The sequence below is a fragment of the Scyliorhinus torazame genome, chromosome 7, assembly GCF_047496885.1.
Source record: "Scyliorhinus torazame isolate Kashiwa2021f chromosome 7, sScyTor2.1, whole genome shotgun sequence".
NCBI lineage: Eukaryota > Metazoa > Chordata > Chondrichthyes > Carcharhiniformes > Scyliorhinidae > Scyliorhinus > Scyliorhinus torazame.
In genome coordinates, this window is record NC_092713.1 from 31,174,655 (window position 1) to 31,196,705 (window position 22,051).

At 46.2% G+C, this 22,051-nt stretch overlaps 1 protein-coding gene across 1 annotated transcript in view; it reads left to right on the forward strand.

Annotated features, from left to right (window-relative positions):
* The window catches only part of LOC140427243 (bromodomain-containing protein 3-like), a 129,091-nt gene that overhangs the window by 25,145 nt on the left and 81,895 nt on the right, over nt 1–22,051 (forward strand). Inside the window, 3 exon segments of the mRNA XM_072512844.1 lie at nt 13,887–14,015; nt 14,645–14,830; nt 21,578–21,773. Of these exon segments, the coding sequence (XP_072368945.1) occupies nt 13,887–14,015; nt 14,645–14,830; nt 21,578–21,773 (511 nt within the window).

Genomic DNA, 22,051 nt, shown 5'->3' on the forward strand with positions numbered 1-22,051 from the left:
GTGTGAGAGACTCACGTTTGGTATGTTGCCTCCCAGGTGCAAGGGTACGTGATGTCTCGGATCGTGTTTTCCGGGTCCTTAGGGGGGAGGGGGAGCAGCCCCAAGTCGTGGTCCACATTGGCACTAACGACATAGGTAGGAAAGGGGACAAGGATGTCAGGCAGGCTTTCAGGGAGCTAGGATGGAAGCTCCGAACTAGAACAAACAGAGTTGTTATCTCTGGGTTGTTGCCCGTGCCACGTGATAGTGAGATGAGGAATAGGGAGAGAGAGCAATTAAACACGTGGCTACAGGGATGGTGCAGGCGGGAGGGATTCAGATTTCTGGATAACTGGGGCTCTTTCTGGGGAAGGTGGGACCTCTACAGACAGGATGGTCTACATCTGAACCTGAGGGGCACAAATATCCTGGGGGGGAGATTTGTTAGTGCTCTTTGGGGGTGTTTAAACTAATGCAGCAGGGGCATGGGAACCTGGATTGTAGTTTTAGGGTAAGGGAGAATGAGAGTATAGAGGTCAGGAGCACAGATTTGACGTCGCAGGAGGGGGCCAGTGTTCAGGTAGATGGTTTGAAGTGTGTCTACTTCAATGCCAGGAGTATACGAAATAAGGTAGGGGAACTGGCAGCATGGGTTGGTACCTGGTACTTCGATGTTGTGGCCATTTCGGAGACATGGATAGAGCAGGGACAGGAATGGATGTTGCAGGTTCCGGGGTTTAGGTGTTTTAGTAAGCTCAGAGAAGGAGGCAAAAGAGGGGGAGGTGTGGCGCTGCTAGTCAAGAGCAGTATTACGGTGGCGGAGAGGATGCTAGATGGGGACTCATCTTCCGAGGTAGTATGGGTTGAGGTTAGAAACATGAAAGGAGAGGTCACCCTGTTGGGAGTCTTCTATAGGCCTCCAAATAGTTCTAGGGATGTAGAGGAAAGGATGGCGAGGATGATCCTGGATAAGAGCGAAAGTAACAGGGTAGTTATTATGGGAGACTTTAACTTTCCAAATATTGACTGGAAAATATATAGTTCGAGTACATTAGATGGGTCGTTATTTGTACAGTGTGTGCAGGAGGGTTTCCTGACACAATATGTTGACAGGCCAACAAGAGGCGAGGCCACGTTGGATTTGGTTTTGGGTAATGAACCAGGCCAGGTGCTGGATTTGGAGGTAGGAGAGCACTTTGGGGACAGTGACCACAATTCGGTGACGTTTACGTTAATGATGGAAAGGGATAAGTATACACCGCAGGGCAAGAGTTATAGCTGGGGGAAGGGCAATTATGATGCCATTAGACGTGACTTGGGGGGGGATAAGGTGGAGAAGTAGGCTGCAAGTGTTGGGCACACTGGATAAGTGGAGCTTGTTCAAGGATCAGCTACTGCGTGTTCTTGATAAGTATGTACCGGTCAGGCAGGGAGGAAGGCGTCGAGCGAGGGAACCGTGGTTTACCAAAGAAGTGGAATCTCTTGTTAAGAGGAAGAAGGAGGCCTATGTGAAGATGAGGTGTAAAGTTTCAGTTGGGGCGATGGATAGTTACAAGGTAGCGAGGAAGGATCTAAAGAGCGAGCTAAGACGAGCAAGGAGGGGACATGAGAAGTATTTGGCAGGTAGGATCAAGGAAAACTCAAAAGCTTTCTATAGGTATGTCAGGAATAAGCGAATGACTAGGGAAAGAGTAGGACCAGTCAAGGACAGGGATGGGAAGTTGTGTGTGGAGTCTGAAGAGATAGGCGAGATACTAAATGAATATTTTTCGTCAGTATTCACTCAGGAAAAAGATAATGTTGTGGAGGAGAATGCTGAGACCCAGGCTAATGGAATAGATGGCATTGAGGTACGTAGGGAAGAGGTGTTGGCAATTCTGGACAGGCTGAAAATAGATAAGTCCCCGGGTCCTGATGGGATTTATCCTAGGATTCTCTGGGAGGCCAGGAAGAGATTGCTGGACCTTTGGCTTTGATTTTTATGTCATCATTGGCTACAGGAATAGTGCCAGAGGACTGGAGGAGAGCAAACGTGGTCCCTTTGTTCAAAAAGGGGAGCAGAGACAACCCCGGCAACTATAGACCGGTGAGCCTCACGTCTGTAGTGGGTAAAGTCTTGGAGGGGATTATAAGAGACAAGATTTATAATCATCTAGATAGGAATAATATGATCAGGGATAGTCAGCATGGCTTTGTGAAGGGTAGGTCATGCCTCACAAACCTTATTGAGTTCTTTGAGAAGGTGACTGAACAGGTAGACGAGGGTAGAGCAGTTGATGTGGTGTATATGGATTTCAGCAAAGCGTTTGATAAGGTTCCCCACGGTAGGCTATTGCAGAAAATACGGAGGCTGGGGATTGAGGGTGATTTAGAGATGTGGAACCGAAATTGGCTAGCTGAAAGAAGACAGAGGGTGGTGGTTGATGGGAAATGTTCAGAATGGAGTTCAGTCACAAGTGGAGTACCAGAAGGATCTGTTCTGGGGCCGTTGCTGTTTGTCATTTTTATCAATGACCTAGAGGAAGGCGCAGAAGGGTGGGTGAGTAAATTTGCAGACGATACTAAAGTCGGTGGTGTTGTCGATAGTGTGGAAGGATGTAGCAGGTTACAGAGGGATATAGATAAGCTGCAGAGCTGGGCTGAGAGGTGGCAAATGGAGTTTAATGTAGAGAAGTGTGAGGTGATTCACTTTGGAAGGAATAACAGGAATGCGGAATATTTGGCTAATGGTAAAGTTCTTGGAAGTGTGGATGAGCAGAGGGATCTAGGTGTCCATGTACATAGATCCCTGAAAGTTGCCACCCAGGTTGATAGGGTTGTGAAGAAGACCTATGGAGTGTTGGCCTTTATTGGTAGAGGGATTGAGTTCCGGAGTCAGGAGGTCATGTTGCAGCTGTACCGAACTCTGGTACGGCCGCATTTGGAGTATTGCGTACAGTCCTGGTCACCGCATTATAGGAAGGACGTGGAGGCTTTGGAGCGGGTGCAGAGGAGATTTACCAGGATGTTGCCTGGTATGGAGGGAAAATCTTATGAGGAAAGGCTGATGGACTTGAGGTTGTTTTCGTTGGAGAGAAGAAGGTTAAGAGGAGACTTAATAGAGGCATACAAAATGATCAGGGGGTTAGATAGGGTGGACAGTGAGAGCCTTCTCCCGCGGATGGAAATGGCTGGCACGAGGGGACATAGCTTTAAACTGAGGGGTAATAGATATAGGACAGAGGTAGGTTCTTTACGCAAAGAGTAGTGAGGCTGTGGAATGCCCTACCTGCTACAGTAGTGAACTCGCCAACATTGAGGGCATTTAAAAGTTTATTGGATAAACATATGGATGATAATGGCATACTGTAGGTTAGATGGCTTTTGTTTTGGTGCAACATCGTGTGCCGAAGGGCCTGTACTGCGCTGTATTGTTCTATGTTCTAAATTACAAAGAAATACTGCAGCAAGAGTGAGGTGGAATCTATAGATTAAAAAGACGCAGGCTTTAGAGTTATTCTATCATTTGGGAAGTGAGAATTACTCTCCAATATGAACATTTTGTTCTGACTGGTTTCAAATTCACACCACTTCATTGTTCTACCATTTCTGCTCTACTCTCAACCTTGGTATGTTTCCCCACCTCTTTACTTTTTCTTTGCCTAGAATCGTGACAAAAGTGACAAATCAATATTGTATCATTTGGATATTCTTTCTCTGCAACTACTGGAATGAAGCTGCACTTAGTACCACTCTCTAGTGCAATGATTTTCAAACTTTTTTTCCGGGGATCCATTTTTACCAACCGGCCGACCTTTAGAACCCACGCCGGCCGACCTTCGCAACCCACGCCGGCCGACCTTCGCAGCCCACGCCGGCCGACCTTCGCAGCCCACGCCGGCCGACCTTCGCAACCCACGCCGGCCGACCTTCGCAACCCACGCCGGCCGACCTTCGCAACCCACGCCGGCCGACCTTCGCAACCCACGCCGGCCGACCTTCGCAACCCACGCCGGCCGACCTTCGCAACCCACGCCGGCCGACCTTCGCAACCCACGCCGGCCGACCTTCGCAACCCACGCCGGCCGACCTTCGCAACCCACGCCGGCCGACCTTCGCAACCCACGCCGGCCGACCTTCGCAACCCACGCCGGCCGACCTTCGCAACCCACGCCGGCCGACCTTCGCAACCCACGCCGGCCGACCTTCGCAACCCACGCCGGCCGACCTTCGCAACCCACGCCGGCCGACCTTCGCAACCCACGCCGGCCGACCTTCGCAACCCACGCCGGCCGACCTTCGCAACCCACGCCGGCCGACCTTCGCAACCCACGCCGGCCGACCTTCGCAACCCACGCCGGCCGACCTTCGCAACCCACGCCGGCCGACCTTCGCAACCCACGCCGGCCGACCTTCGCAACCCACGCCGGCCGACCTTCGCAACCCACGCCGGCTCCCAGCTGAGTGTTTCCCAGCAGTGGGAGATCATGCTCCCTCCGCCGTCAATGGGAGTTCCCATTGAAGCCGCCTCACGTCATTGGGAAACCCATGGGCCGGGGGGGAGGGGGGAGTTGCTGGCGGGACCGGAGAATCCCACCGCCAACAAATGGCTGGAAAATTCCAGCCTCAGGGTGCATGAAGGTGTGTGCAGTTTGTTCCAGCTAGCTTTGCTTCCTGCCTCCAACAAAAACCTTCATGCTCAGTATGTGCATGTTAATGATTTAAATTCCTCCCTATCTCTGTAATCTCCTCCAGCCCCACAACCCACTGATATCTGTGCCACTGATTCTGACCCCCTGGGGGTTGTAACAATAATGTGTTTGTGATGTGTCTTGGGGTGTTTCATTATCTTGGGTGCTATAGTATGTTGTTTAAGTTGCCATTTTTAGCTGATGGAGTTTGTCAATATTGTTCCATCATTACTAACCAGGCTGCTCAATCAGTTGGGAGCACCAAATATGTAAGAATGTTTTGATGCCTGGAAGCTTCAAATGCTGTGTGAAGTGTAAAACTGCAATTACCACTGCACCCATTGATGTGGTTGTCAACAAATGCTACATAAATCTGCGTAAAATATTTTTGAATTTTCCACTAAGACGCATCCAGTCCCTGCAACATTCTCAACAAATCCTACACCGCATTGTAAGTTAACGGGGCAAGGTCCTTGAAATCTGGCCTGATTGACATGTCTACTGGGGTAGAATCCAAGACCGCTCTTGATTGCTGTTCTCCAGGCAACTAGTTTGTTACTGGATGATACCCAGGACTATTCATGCAAGCATAATGTTGTTTATAATCAGAATGTGGTGACATCGTTTTGCTAGTTTACTTTCCAGATATTAATTAGCACTTCATGATGAACCAGTAAGAAAGCACCTTTTAAGTGCTAATTGTTGTCAAGGGTACACCTGGATCTATAGGGAGTCTCCAGCAATCCCAACTCCCCTTCAGGTCATTGCTGCATAAGCTAGTCCCCGGGAGTCTTGTCATTTTCCTCATGCTACTCTCCAAAGGGAGGGACTCTAAATGCTGCTGTATATCTGAAGTATTTCATTGGATGTTTTTATTGAAGTAAATGCAATCTCTGGTGATGTGCAATTGCATCATCTGTCAAGTGTTCTAATTCATGCAAATGATTGATTAGTTCCATAACTGAATTACTTAACCTTATGCATAATGTCAGTACTTGATTTTAAGAACAGTCTAATATTATAATGGTTTAAGGATGTACTGAATGTATGCCCCGTACTTTAGATTTGGGGACATGAAAGAAGAAAATCAAGTTTGATGAAATTACTATCCTCGAGTCATTAAACTCTATTTTTCTACTGTGATTAATTGCTGAGATTTTGGGTGTGTATCCCATCTCTTTTTTATGCAACATAGGTTTTGTCTCTCTTCTGAAATTTTAGTCACATCTTCGATATTTTGATCCATGTCACTTCTGTCATTAGTCAGCCCTTTGTCATTAGTCAGCCCTTGCACAATGTCATGAATTGCACTTCCTTGACATTGCATCAACTTTCAGTTTACTTCAGTTATGTCTTGATAAAAGAAGAATTTCTATTTTAGGAAACGAAGATACAAAACTATTCAATTTTATGTGGTTCTTGTATCCAGTAGTTGCCAACAATAGTTGTTGATGTTGACGCCAACTGGAATTTGACCAGTAATTGTAAATTTCTTTGCAATAATTTGTATCTTCCAGTTCTACAAATAGAAATTTACTTGGCAAGTTTATCCAGATTTTCTATCAATGGGGGTTACATAATTACCAAAAATAATGCTGTGCTGGGCCAGGCAAAACAGAACCTGCAAATGGGAAGGACACATCATTAGAGTTTACGAGGACGTTGGGGCAGACCTAGCCAGGAGATGGGCCGAATTCAATAGAGCGAAAGCAGCTGTTCACGAGAGCAACGTGTGTTTTGGTATGCTGTACCCAGTGAAACTATGGGTCACATACCAAGACAGAGTACTTCTTCATAGCCCCCACCAAAGCAAACAAGTTTGTCGAGGAACACTGGCTGGAAAACCGACAGCTAGGGTAGAAATAAGGGGCCCCTGGCAAGGAGCAATAGCACGCTGAGGGGAGGGAGGAGGCAGCACCAGGCCTCCATGCCCACCCCCCCCCATGGCGAACGCACCCTGAACAAAAAGCAAACCACTACCCATGGGACTGCTTCAGGTGGGAGTCCAGGGCCCAGCATGAGGGAACGAGAGTAGCGGAGTAGGGAGAGCAAGCAAGAGGAGTGCAGGGTAGGATGGGGGAAGAGTGGGCAGAAAACTCTCGAGGTCGGGCGAGGGAGAAGCGAGACAGTAACTCCCGAGAGGGGGGCCACCGCACTAGCAGGAAAGCTAGCGCCAGAGGCATGCAACAAGGCAGAGCCGCGGCGTGCCCCCAACAGGGGGCATGGCGCCAGGCCCGGGGGTGGGGGGGGGGGGGGGCTAGACAGAGGCGGGAGAGCAAACGGGGATAGGAACAGGGGAAAGAGGGACAAAAGAGTGGCAAACAGGAAAGGGAGGGACGGGGGTGGGGACAGGGAAGGAGAGACCGACAAGGCTACAAAGTGCCACAACTAAGGGCTCGGAACAAGGAATTGCTGCAAGCAACCACCCAGTACAGTCTCTGGGTGACGGGAGACCCCAGAGACAGGGGACTACCCACGTGACGGACGCACAGTGGGCGGCCATGTCGGGTGCCCCCTGGACAAAGGGAAACCCTGGAGCGCAGGGACCCGACCACATGGGGAGAGCAGTGACAGCGGCTATCCTGGACCCCGGAGTGCAGGGATGCGTACAAAAGGGAAGTATGGTTAATCCCACAGGAACGGGGGAGACAAAAGCCCCCCACCAGGATAGTCACCTGGAACGTAAGGGGACTCAATGGCCCAGTGAAAAGATCCAGAGTCCTCACCCACCTAAGAAACATGAAAGCCGACATAGTCTTCCTCCAAGAGACACACCTGAGAGAACAGGACTGACTGCGGGTAAGAAAGGGCTGGGTGGGGCAGACCTACCATTCCTACTACGGGAAGAGAGCCAGCGGGGTGGCAATACTGATCGGCATGAGGACGATGTTTAAGGCGACAAAGACGGTTACGGACCCAGGGGGACGATACGTCGTGGTCAGCGGGGCCCTGGATGGGGCAGCGGTAGTACTAGTTAACGTGTACGCGCCCAACTGGGACGACACTAGCTTCATCAAAAAGATCACGGCAGAAATCCCCAACATCGTGACGCACCGTCTAATCATGGGGGGGGGGGACTTCAACTGTGTACAGGATCCAACGACTGACAGATCAAGCTCCAAATCGGGGAAAACCTCAAACATGGCAACGGAACTCAGCCACTTTATGGAACAGATGGGAGCAGTGGACCCGTTGAGGTTCACCCACCCAGGGGAGAAGGAATTCTCCTTCTTCACCCCAGTACTCAATGTATACACCAGAATTGACTTCTTTGTGGTGGGGAAAATGGTGCTTTTGGGGCTGGACAAAGTGGAATACTCCTCAATTGTGACATCCGATCACGCTCCACACTACATGGACGTGAGACTGGAGACGAGCAGGGCCCAACGCCTCACATGGAGATTGGACATTGCCCTACTAGCTGACAAGGCCTTCAACGAAAAGATATCGCAGGCCATAGCAGAATACACGGAGAACAACCAGAACGGGGAGGTCTCGCCCTCCACGTTCTGGGAAGCACTAAAGGTCATAGTAAGAGGGGAAATTATCGCTTTTAAAGCGCAAAGAGATACGGAAGAAAGGGCGGCTAGGCAGCAGCTGGTCGACTCCATACTGGAGGTAGATCCTAAATACTCAGGCCCCGACCGTAGAGCTCCTGGCGGAGAGGAAAGATCTCCAAAGCAATTTCAACCTGCTCTCCACCAGGAAAGCAGTGCACCAACTCCGCCAGGCACGGGGGACCCTATATGAACACGGAGACAAAGCCAGCCGCCTGTTGGCACACCAGCTGAGAAAGCAGGCAGCCACCAGAGAAATTGCACAAATCAGGGATACCAGAGGCACATTAGAAACAGAACCAGAAAAGATCAACAAAACCTTCAAGGCCTTCTACCAAGGGCTGTACATCTCAGAGCCCCCAACGGGGGAGTCCGGGATGAAAAGGTTCCTTGATGGACTGGACATACCAGTCATGTGGGAAGGCAGAAAACGGGGCCTCGAAGCACCACTAGCACTGGGTGAGATCATGGACAGCATCAGCTCCATGCAGGCGGGGAAGGCGCCGGGACCAGACGGGTTCCCGGCGGACTTCTACATAACACTTGCAACAGCACTGGCCCCGCACCTGCGGGAGATGTTCACAGACTCTAGCGCACTGCCACCCACGCTAGCACAGGCCTCAATCTCGCTGATACCTAAGAAAGATAAAGACCCAACGGAATGTGGGTCATACAGACCCATCTCACTGCTGAACGCAGACGCCAAAATACTGGCCAAAATCCTAGCCAAAAGGCTAGAAGGCTGCGTGTCAGAGGTGGTCGCAGAGGACCAGACGCGCTTTGTCAAAGGTAGACAGCTAACCTCACATCAGGCGCCTGCTGAACATGATAATGACCCCCTCCGGGGAGAGAATACCAAAGGTGATCGTCTTCCTAGACGCAGAAAAGGCCTTCGACAGAGTCGAATGGAAATACCTCATCGAGGTAGTGGGGCTTGGAACAGGGTTCACCTCCTGGGTAAAGCTCCTATACAACGCACCCAAGGTGAGCGTATGGATGAACAACACCAACTCCCGATATTTCCAGCTGCACAGGGGCACCAGACAAGGATGTCCACTGTCCCCGCTGCTGTTCGTTCTCGCGATCGAGCCATTAGCAATTGCTCTCAGAGCAGCAAAAAGCTGGAGGGGAATCCTAAGGGGCGGCAGGGAGCACAGGGTCTCACTCTATGCAGGTGACCTGCTCCTCTACATTTCGGATCCGCAAAGCAGCATGGACGGAATCATCGCGCTCCTGAAAGAGTTTGGCGCCTTCTCGGGCTACAAACTCAACATGAGCAAAAGTGAGATCTTCCCGGTACACCCACATGTGGGGGGGGCAACACTAGTGGGACTGCCGTTTAAACAAGCCCGAAATTCTGCTACTTGGGGATCCAAATAGCCCATGACTGGAAAGGGATCCACAAATGGAACCTCACCAGTCTGACAGAGGAAGTAAAGAAGGACCTGCAAAGATGGAACACACTCCCACTGTCCCTTGTGGGGAGAATCCAGATGATCAAAATGAACGTACAGCCCAGGTACCTCTTCCTACTTGGATCTATCCCGATCTACATCCCCAAGGCCTTTTTCAAAGCACTAGACAAACTAATCATGGCGTTCGTATGGGAGGGGAAGAATGCTGGGATTCCAAAGAAGGTCCTACAAAAAACAAAATCCAGGGGGGACTAGCCCTCCCAAAGCTGCAACTTTATCACTGGGCGGCGACAGCCGAGCGAATAAGGGGATGGATCAAGGAGCCAGAAGTCAAGTGTGTGTGTGCGGAGGAGGCCACCTGCAAGGGGAACTCCCTCCGGTCCCTCGCCAAGGCGGTACTCCCAGCCCCAACCAAAAAACACTTCAGCAGCCCGGTGGTGATAGCCACCCTCCAGTCCTGGAACCAACTACGGCAGCAATTTGGCCTGACCAAAATGTCGGACAAAGTTCACACCTGCAACAACCATAGGTTCACACCAGCGCTGACTGACACCACCTTCAAAACGTGGGGGCACAACGGAAGGGCATTGACAGTTAGGGACCTATATACGGACGGCAGGATCGCAACACTGGACGAACTGACGGAGAAATTCCAGCTAGCCAGGGGGAACGAGCTGAGGTACCTGCAACTCAAAAACTTCCTATGAAAGAAGACAAGGACGTACCCACAACCGCTACGACTGACATTACTGGAAGAGTTACTGGACACAAGCATCCTAGATAAAGGGAACTGCAGCGACATCTATGTGCGACTGGTAGAAAGGGCCGACACCGTACTGGACGCAACAAGAAAGAAATGGGAGGAAGACCTGGGGATTGAAATAGAGTGGGGACTCTGGAGCGAAGCACTGCATAGGATCAGCTCCACCTCCACGTGCGCAAGGCTCAACCTGACGCAACTAAAAGTGGTACATAGAACCCACTTAGCAAGAACCCGAATGAGTAGGTTCTTCCCGGAGGTGGAGGATAGATGTGAGCGGTACCAAGGAGGACGGGCCAACCACGCCCACGTGTTCTGGTCTTGTCCCAGACTTGCGGGGTACTGGACAGCCTTCATCGAGGCAATGTCCAAAGTGGTGGGGATGAGGGTGGAGCCATGCCTGAAAGTGGCGGTCTTCGAGGTATCAGACCAGCCAGATCTATTCCTGGGGAGGAGGGCGGACATCCTTGCCTTTGCCTCCCTGATCGCCTACCGTAGAATCCTGTTCAGTTGGCGGTCAGCAGCATCACCCAAAGCTGCAGACTGGCTGCCCGACCTCTCAGAATCTCTCCAAATGGAGAAAATCAAATTCGCCATCCGAGGGTCAGACAACGGCTTCCACAGAACGTGGGAGCCATTCACCTAATCGTTCCGAGACCTGTTTGTGGCCTTCAACCAAGCAGAAGAATAGCCAAGAATCAGGGGAAAGTAACCAAGGCGTGAGAGGGAGGGATAGACTTGGCGGGGGGGAGGGGGACAGCTAAACTAAAAGAAAAGAAAGGCGAACCACAGGAGGAGGGGAGAAAGGGGGAGGGAGGGAGGAGGCAGGGGGGGGGGGGGGGAGGTAAATGATGGCCCAAAGGAGAGCACGGGCACAATAACAAACTTGGCAAACACAGGAACAGAGAGTAAGGAAAATACGTGCGAAAGACAGGACGAACAGCCGAAGCGGAGGTGAACGCAAAACGACAATGCAGCGAAAACCGTCCGGGAGAAGCAAGTGACAACACCAGGTCCATTCCCGTATTGCCCTCTCTGTATTGGACATAACCAATGTAATTGTTTCTCCGGCACCCAAATGTATATGTACCTCCCCAGGTACCCCCCCCCCCCCCCCCCCCCAAAACAGGTGCCTATTTATGTTTTAAAAATAATATTACTAACTGTACAGAGTTGCTGTTGTTGAGCTAGTGCTCATTATCCTACCAGTTTTTCTTTCTTTAGTTTTCTTTTCTATATATATATATATATATATATATATATATAATATATATTTTATTCTGTGTACATAACTGTAAATATACTTTGTTCAAAAACCCAATAGAAAACATTTATACAAAAGAAATGAATATAGCTATGGTATACAAATGTTATTCTTACCTCTGACTGTCCCTGCCCTGGAATTAACTTGCACGTCCCCAACTGTGATCTACTTAGAATCAGAGATCAGTGTGTGGCGTTTCAATTGGGATTGACCATTGGTCCATTCACCATAGAAGATTAATGAAGAAGTGTATTTGGTAAATAAATATTTTGCAGCTTGACACTTTTTGAAGAAAATATTGATTCATTGAAAATACAGCCATGGCCTGTCTACCCTTTTTGTCAACGGCTCCTTTGCATGAAGCTCAAGTTTTTATTTGCAATTGAGAGAATCAATTTTTTATATCAACTTAAGCACCACAAATTGTATTTGGCATGTATTTAAATATTTGGGGATTGTTATAATCCAACAATCCAATTTACCTTGTGTTTCTGTTCTCAGGTTGGCAATGAAGGATTTAGTTCATTTTCTATGTTTACATGTTTATTTAGTTGTCTCTTAGTCTTTTGGACAAAAGTCTCATTTTTGTTTATACGGATTGTTGAGTTCTTTCACAATTTTTAGTTCTTCCATATAACTTTCATTAATGCATTCATTTTATTGCATTTAATTTTAAGTGATTATTGCTTCACACGAGTCATAGACCAATGCATTTTCCTTCCTGCTCTTAACGGTAGATATTGGCCCAGGATATTGCCATACCGCCGTAAGTCAAAATTAACAACAGTGCGAAAGGTTGTTGATAATTTCACATGTCTAGGCTCCACAATCACCAGCAATCTGTCACGTGGTGCTGAAATCGGCATGCGTTGTGTGAGACCCGAGTTGCATGGACTAAGCAGGAGAAAAGGTTGAACAGTTTGGGCTGTCACTGTCTCAGTCATATCCCCAGTTGCTCTTGGCAGGACAGGGTCACTAGCTCAAGAGGCCCTAGCGCAAGCTGATTCCATCCGCATACACTTATTACTAAGCCATATTCATTGGATGAATGATGGATGTATACCCCATTACCTTCTGTGTGGTGAACTGGCCACTTGGCCACAACCTGCTAGATGCTCATACCTCTGCTATACAGAGACCTGCAAATTAGATTGAAGATAATAGATATTGACGGACACAGTCTTAACGAGCATTGTTATTAATAATTATGAAAAACAACAAAGATAAGCTTAAAATGTAAAATTCTGTTTTCAAAACTGGAAGATAAAATTATTGTTAAGAAATTTACAAATACTGGTCAAATTTCACGTGCTGTCAACATCAACAACTATTGTTGGCAAATATTGGATACAAGAGCCACCTAAAATTGAACAGCTTTTCATCTTGATTCCCTTAAAAAAAAAATCAAGGTGTAATTGAAGCATACTGAACGTTTATGCATGGTGATGGTTGCTGACATTTGTGACCTCTGGGGGCAGACTGTTTGGAGGGATACCCGGAAGAGCTGAGGAAAAAACGGAACGCTCGGCTGGTCAAGAAGTGGGCCCAGAGAAAATGGACAGCAGCCAATCTTGCACCTTTTCAGCCCACTGATGTCAACAGCAGCAAATCTTTCAGAGACTGCCACACCAAGTGAAGATGAGCATCAAGATGCAAACCATCATCTCTTGGACAGAAGACTGCCAAAGAAGGGACTTCACAAGGACAAGTACCAGTATAATTTGGAGTCAGGTTATAGTTGGACAGTGGAACACAAAGATTTCCCAAGTACGCCACATGCTGCTTATAACTTCACTACAGTGTCAAGTAAAGCTTGATGTGGCCTGTTGGACCTCCTGGGAATAAAATTTAAAAGCGTTTATTAAAAATGCACTCCAAACGTTGCTGTCAATATTTATTCACTGGAATGGAGCTCCAAGCAGCATGATCGAGTTGATTCCTGACCAGTATAAACGATGTGCATCAAATTACTTACAATTTGGGTGGGGGGGGGGGGCGGAAATTAGCTTTGTATGGAAGAATTGTTAGGAGGTCAGGAATATGATTTATGTTTGCTGAGTATTGTGGCAAATAATTGTCATCATTGCTATTCCATTTTGAACAATGCTAAAATATTTAATGAGCATCAAAAACCTTTTCAGAAGTGAAAATCTAGGACGTTATCCTGTTCTGAAATCAGCAAGAGCTAAACTTCATGTGCTTGATATTTTAATCATGTTTCTTTCAATCTTTTCTTGCAAGAAAAAAATGAGCAACCAAGAATATAGCAATAGCCAGGAGTTTGCTGCAGATGTGAGATTAATGTTTTTGAATTGCTACAAGTATAATCCACCAGACCATGAAGTAGTGGTCATGGGTAAGAAACTTCAGGTAAGAGAATAGTGTATCCATTCACAAAATACAAATATTTAGAAACAATAATTAAGATTTGAATGGGTTGCAATAATTTATAGCAAATTATATTGATAAATCCCATCTTCTACTACCTCAATAAAAAAATGCAGAATAAAGTAATAGCCTGGTGTGCCTATCGTGCCTGTAGGTGATAATGTATATAGAAAATTGAAAGGTAACCAACAGAATTTGCATGCAAGTGCCCCCTCCCCCTCGCGTGCACGTGCCCCCACTCCCTCTCGCGTCCCCACCCCCTCTCTCGCCGCCTTCCCTCATACAGACCCATCTAAGTTTGAATTCATATAGATGCATCTAAGCTAAAACCTGAAATTTCTATTGGTTTCAAGAGAATCGAATTGTTCTTGGGGAATGATTATTTTGTATTGTATTGGACACTATCACTTTTTTTCCCAATGGAGATGATGCAATTAATAATAACAGTCTTGGGAAAATGATTGGGTTCATGATGTTATTGTATATTTCATCCAAGAGTGAACCACCATGTAAAAAGATAGGAAGGTAGTAATTTTCAATAAATCATATACAACTGGTTCTCCAGTTAATCTGGAGGACCCATGTCCTTCTGTGTCCATCTTTTATAACAGGATGTTTTTGAGATGCATTTTGCAAAAATATCTGATGAATCTGTTAAAACCGCGCCATCAGAACAAGCTGCCACTCAATTCATTGAATCATCAAGTGAAGATAGCGATGACACTTTCTCTGCTGAAAGTAGTTCCGACAGTCTAAGAAAAGAGCAGGAGGATCGCCTTGCTCAGCTTCAGAATCAGGTAAGGAAGAATTTAGAATTTTTTTAATAAGATTTTACTTTACATAGAAACACACTTAGAAAATAGAAGCAGAAGGAGGCCATTCAGCCCTTTGAGCCTGCTCTGCCATTCATTCTGATCATGGCTGATCATTACATTTAATGCCCTGATCCTGCCTTCCTCCCCATATCTCTTGATCCCTTTAGCCCCAAGAACTATATCTAATTCCTTCTTGAGAAAACACAACGTTTTGGCTTCAACTATCTTTTCCACGAACGAGAACATTGTTTCTACCCTGTCTAATCCTGTTAGAATTTTATAAGTTTCTGTGAGATCCCCTTCACTCTTCTAAACTCCAATGAATATAATCCTAACTGATTTAGTCTCTCTGCATAAAATAATCCCCCCATCCCAGGAATCAGCCTGGTAAACCTTTGTTGCACTCCCTGTAGTGCAAGAACATCCTTCCTCAGCTAAGGACACCAAACTGCACACACTACTTCAGGTGTAGCCTCACTGAAGAAATCTACCCTTTGGTTAAGTGTAGCCTCGTATACACTTAGACTCAGTAGAAATTTGCACTACACGTCGCGGATGCAAAATGAAATCTTTATTGGGTGTCTATTGATTATAATTGAGAGTTTGAAATCTTCTTGTGGTTATAAATCAAATGTTCTCAATAAAGCCCCTGCCAGCAGAAGACTTTAAGATATATAATTAAACTTAGTAGCGTACAAACGATCTGAACTTTCAAAAATACAGTAATGGTTTCTTGCTCAAAGCAAAACCGCTTGCGGAGACTTAGAGTTAGAGTGGAAATCTGAAATAAAGATAGTAGACAGCTAGGCAAATAGTATAGAGTGATTCTAGAATGAAAATGGCTGCCCAGACCTCTATTTTTAAGGAATTTGTTATCAATCTGTCCCTACCCCTGTAACGTGCTGATTGGTTTGTGTGAGTTTCGAATATATTTGATTTGATGATTGAGTTGTCAGTCCTCAATGTGCAACATTATCTCGTTGAACTTTTAAAATTAATATAAATGTTACATGTGGAATTCTTAAATGTGTGTTGGAATGCAAACTTTGCTCTCATCATCAAACTGGTATGTGCTGAACTCTTGTGATTCTGTTCATTTGAACAATGGACAGTTCATATGAATTATAATGTCAATTTGACCTTCAGTAGAAATGTTGCATTTGCTTCTAGTTCAACTGCAAATGTTTCAAAATCCATGCTTTTATTATTGCAAGCTATGTACTTTTGTAATCTGAGGTTGTGTTTGATCATATTTGCAGTCTTATGATGGGATCCATTTTAAAAATGATTTTTGAACTGGACTTTAGTATTTATAACAAAATGGCTAAATCAATGATCCTTTTACCTATCAGAAATAGCAGGTTTCCTTCACTCACCAACATCCTATAAAAGTGCAGTAAAACATCCCTATTCCTATACTCAAATCCTCCTGCTATGCAGGCCAACATACCATTTGCCTTCTTTACTGCCTGCTGTACAAGCGCGCATACTTTCAACGACTGATGTACGAGGACACCAAAGTCTCGCTGAGTATCCACCTCTCTCAATTTACACCCATTCAAATAATAATCTGCCTTCCTATTTTTGCTACCAAAGCAAAAAACCTCACATTTATCCACATTATAATGCATCTGCCATGCATATGCCCACTCACTCAGCCTATCCAAATCATGCTGAAGCATCTCTGCATCCTCCTCACAGCTCACCCTCCCACCCACATTTGTATAATTTGCAAATTTGGAGAAAATACATTTAGTTCCCTCGTCCAAAATCATTAATATACAATTTGAACAGTTGGGTCCTAGCACAGGATGCCTGCAATACCCCAATTGTTACTGCCTGCCAATCGGAAAAAGACCCATTTATTCCAACTGTTTGCTTCCTGTCTGCTAACCACCTTTCTATCCATCTCAAGACACTAGCTGAAATCCCTTGAGCTTCAGCATTACATAGTAATCTGCTATGTGAGACCTCGTTGAAAGCCTTCTGAAAGCCTAAATAAACCATATCCATCGATTCTCCGTGGTCAGCTCTACTAGTTACACCTTTAAAGAATTCGAGTAGATTTGTCAAGCATGATTTCCCTTTCGTAATTTCATGCTGACTTTGTCTGATTGTACCACTGCTTTCCAAATGCTGTGCTATGAAATCCTTGATAATGGACTCCAGCAACTTCCCTACTACCGACATTAGGCTCACAGATCGTTAGTTCACTGTTTTCTTTCTACCTCCATTTTTGAGGTAATCTGAAGGAACCATCCAGAGTCCAGAGAATTTTGGAAAGTGACCACCAATGGATCTGATACTTCTTGGGCCACTCCCATAAGTACTCTGGGATGAAGGTGATCAGGCCCTGGAGATCTACCCACCTTCAGTCCCATTAATTTCCCCAAAACCATTTCTCTACTAATACTGATTTCCTTCAACTCCTCACTGTGTTTCTCAGAAATTCTGATACATTATTCACGTCTTCTTTTGTGAAGACAGAAGCAAAGTACAAATTTAGTTCCTTAGCCATTTCTTTGTTCCTCATTATAAATTCTCCTGTTTCTGACTGTAAGGGGCCTACATTCATTTTTGTCAATCTTTTTCTCTTTACTTACCTATAGAAACGTTTACAGTCAGTTTTTATGTTCCCCACTAGCTTATTTTTAAACGCTATCTTCCCCTTAATCAATCCCTTGGCCTGCCTTTGCTGAATTTCAAACTGCTCCCAGCAGCTAATCTCACTTTAATATGCACTTGCCGGATCTACCCAAGGTGTTGGGATTGAATCCCTTCACCTCAGAGACTCCAGGCATGTGCCGTTTAGCACAGGTCTCCACAAACGGGCACCAGGTGGAACAGCATTTGGGTGGGTCCTCCCAGGGGATCAGGTGCTGCTGGGTGGCTGGGCACTGGGCAGGCTGATACCCTCGATATCACCTGGGCCATCCTGGCACTGCCAGTGTAGCACCCTGGCATTACCACCTGGGTGCCACCCTTGCACTGCTGGGGTGCCCAGTGGCACTGCCAGGTTAGAGGATTGGGAGTGCTTTAGACACCAGTAAAGGACCAACAAATTTTGGTTAAAAAAGGAAAAAATTAGAATGTGCAAGTAAATTAACCAAGAATATAAAACTGATTGTAAATGCTTTTACATGTATTTAAAAAGGAAAAGAGTGGTTAAAGCAAATACAGGTCCCTTAAAGAACCAAAAATCATAGAAAGAAGCAGACGTAGGAGAAAATGTTGTGGGGAAGGAGGATTGAACAAATATTTTGATCATGATCATAGAACCCCAAAAGTGTAGAAGGAGACCATTCAGCCCATCAAGTCTGTATCAACCCTCTGAAAGAGTACCCTACCTAACCCACTCCCCTGCCATGTCCCTGTAACTCCACCTAACCTCCACATCTTTGAACACTAAGGGGCAATTTTTTTAGCATGGCCAATCCATCTAATCTGCACATCTTTAGTCTGTGGGAGGAAACTGTAGCACCCGGAGGAAACCCACACAGATACGGGGACAATGTGCCCCCATAGACAGTCACTCAAGGCCAGAATTGAACCAGAGTCCCTGGCACTTGAAGCAGAAGTGCTAACCTTAGTGCCATCCATCTATCTATTCAATGCCAGAAATATGGTAACACAGTGGTTAGCACTTTTGCTTCACAGCTCCAAGAGAAAATATTGTGGTGAAGGAGGAAATAGGATTGAACAAATATTTTGATCGTGATCATAGAACCCCAAAAATGTAGAAGGAGACCATTCGGCCCATCAAGTCTACATCAACACTCTGAAAGAGCATCCTACCTAACCCACTCAGCCGCCCTATCCCTGTAACTCCACCTAACCTCCACATCTTTGAACACCTAAGGTGCAACCTTTTTAGCATGGCCAATCTATCTAATCTGCATGTCTTTTGGACTGTGGGAGGAAACCAGAGCACCCGGAGGAAACCCATACAGACACTGGGAGAATGTGCAAACTCCACACAGTCACCCAAGGCCGGAATTGAACCCGAGTCCCTGGTGTTTGAAACAGAAGTGCTAACCACTGTGCTATCCATCTACCTATGCCATGGCAGAAATATGGCCGGCACGGTAGCACAGTGGTTAGCACTGTTGCTTCACAGCGCCCGGGCCCCAGGTTCAATTCCCAGCTTGGGTCACTGTCTGTGCGGAGTCTGCATGTTCTCCCTGTGCCTGCGTGGGTTTCTTCCGGGTGCTCCGGTTTCCTCCCACAAGTCTGAAAGACTTGCTGTTAGTTAATTTGGACATTCTGAATTCTCCCTCCGTGTACCCGAACATGTGCCGGAATTTGGCGACTAGGGGCTTTTCACAGTAACTTCATTGCAGTGTTAATATACGCCTACTTGTGACAGTAAAGATTATTATTTTCCAATAAATGGATGGTAACCTATTTGCTTAAAAGTGAGGAAATGGAGATAATTGTTTGCAAAGAAATTTGAGGAATAATATCCAACATCCCCAGAACCCAATTGGGCTCTATCCTAGTCACTGGCTGTAATTTTCCAAAGTGTTCTATATTCTGGAATGGTCCAGCAGGTCGGAAGTTAACAAATGCGCTACTGCTATTATAGAAAGGAGGTAGAAAGAAAACTATAAGTCCGTTAGCCTGGCATTAATCATCGGGAAAGTGCTGGAGTCTATTGTTAAGGAAGTCTTAACAAAGCACTTAGAAAATCTTCATATGAACAGACAAAGTTGATAAATTTGTTAAACACTTTTCCTTTTGTAAAACTATATTACAGGTTTTTCAAGATTTAATGAGTAAGGGGAACCAGTAGATATACTCTACGTGTATTTCCAAAAGGCATTGAATAAAGTATCAAATGCATTGTCAATGGGCAAGATAAAGACTCGTGAAGTTGGAAGGTAAAATATTGACAAGGATTGAGAATTGGCTAGTGAACATGAAATAAAGAGTAGGCATAATTGCAGCATTTTCAAGTTGGCAGTGACTAGTGGAATGTTGCAAGGATCAGTGGTTGGGCCTCAGTTACTTGCAGATAATGGCCTGGACATAGAAGCAAGGAATATCTAAGTTTGCTGATACAAAGCTAAGTGGAAATGTAAACTGTGAGGAGGACACAGGCTGCAAAGATATATAAATTAAGTAAGGGAACAACAAGATGGCAGATGTGTAAAGTGAGAAAGTGAGTTTATTCATTTTGATGGTAAGAATAGAAAAGTAGAATAGTTTTAAGAGGCATGAGACTTGTTGGGAAAGATTTGGGTGTACTCGTACAAGGAGCACAAGGTTAACATGCAAGTATGGCAACCAATTAGGAAGGCAAATGGCATGTTAGCCTTTATTGCAAAGGGACTGGAGCACAGAAATGAATTGCAATTGTGCAAGGCTTTGGTGAGAATGCACATGGAATACTGTGTGCCATTTCAGTCTTTATATTTAAGGAAGGATATACTTGCATTGGAAGCAATTTCGATAAGGTTCACTAGGTTGATTCCTGAGATGGAGTTGTCTTGAGCAAGATTCAGCAGGTTGGGACTAGACTCATTGGAGTTTAGAAGACTGAGAGGTGATCTTATTGAAACAAACTCAGTGCATGATTGATAGGATAGATGCGTGGATGTTGGGCGGGATTCTCCAATAATGGGGCTATGTCCCCATTCCGGCTTGAAAACCGGCACCAACCACTCCGGCATCAACGGCCCCCGAAAGTGAGGAATTCTCCACTTTCTAGGGGGCAAGGTTGATGCCGGAGTGGTTCCCGCGGCTCCAGCCGGCAGCCAGGGGCCGGCGTATTTACATGCATGCGCGGAATGGGCGGCGTCTTTCCACGCATGTGCAGAATGGACTGCATATTTTCACACATGCGCGGAACAGGTGGCGTATTTCTGTGCTTGCGTGGGGGTTCCCTTCTCCACGTCGGCCCCCGGGCAATATGGCGGACCCCTATAGGGGCCCGACGCGGAGGAAAGAAGGCCCCCACGGAACCAGCCCGCCCGCCGATCGGTAGGCCCGGTCGCGGGCCAGGCCACCGTGGGGGCCCTCCCCGGGGCCGGATCCAGCAGGTCCCGCCGTGTGTGAGGTGAGTAATTCACGCCGGCGGGACTGGGAAAAACTTGTCAGCCACTCGGCCCATCGGGGCCTGGAGATTCACCGGGGGGGGAGGGAGCGCTGTCAACGGCCCCCAACCGGTGTGGCGTGAATCCCGCCGGCCCCCAAAAAAGGGCGCCGGAGAATAGGGAAGTCGGCGGCGGGGCGGGATTCACGCCTCCACTCGGGGAATCTCCGACACGGCGCAGGATCGTTTGTCTTATGGGAATCAGAACTAGGAACAGTGTAAAAATAAGGATCTTCCATTCAAGATGAAGATGATGTGGTGGTTGTCCCTGTAAGGAACAATCACCACAGATGAGGAGGATCTTTTTCCTACGGGTCATTAGTCCTTGGAATTCTCTTTCATAGAGAGCAATGAAGGTTGGTCCTTAAATATATTCATGGCCGACTTAGAGATTTTTGATCCACAAGGAAGTTTTGAGAGTTATGGGGGGCAGGCAGGAAAATTGAGGAAAGGCCACATTCAGAACAGCCATGATATTATTGAATGGCAAAGCAGACTCCATGAGCTGGGTGTTTTTTTTCTTATGATCTTGAGAAAATAATTTGTCCTCTTATAACTGAATTTGGTCATCTTGGAAACGATGTTAACTAAATATGTGGAGAGTTTGATTTCTACACCAATATTTTCCCTGACAGTTGAAAGCAGTACATGATCAACTTAAAGCCTTAGCCCAAGCACCATTATCTAGGCTGAAGAAAAAAACCAAAATCAAAAAGGAAAAGAAGAGAAAAGATAAAAAGAAAGTGAAGAAAAATTGTGAAAGGAAGAAAATCAAATCCAAGCAATTGCAGAAAAGAAAATTGAAGAAAGGCTTGTTGGAATCGAGGTACAATCATATTTTCTTACCAATTTTCTCCAACTGATATTTACCCGCCTCCTGAAAACACTAATATATTCTAGAGTGTAGAAAAGATGGGAAGGAATGTTGGGCCAAACTAAAAATATTTTTTCTGCTTTTGGCTGGTTAGTTGTCCCTTTCAATTCAGTAATACTTGCTTTTAAAGCCAGCTGATGCAGTTTTTGTTTCAAAAGGCTGTTTGCTGCCAAGACATCTTTGCAAGTGACTGAGTAGGCAGCAATCAGAAGCAGAGATACTTATCAAACAGCAA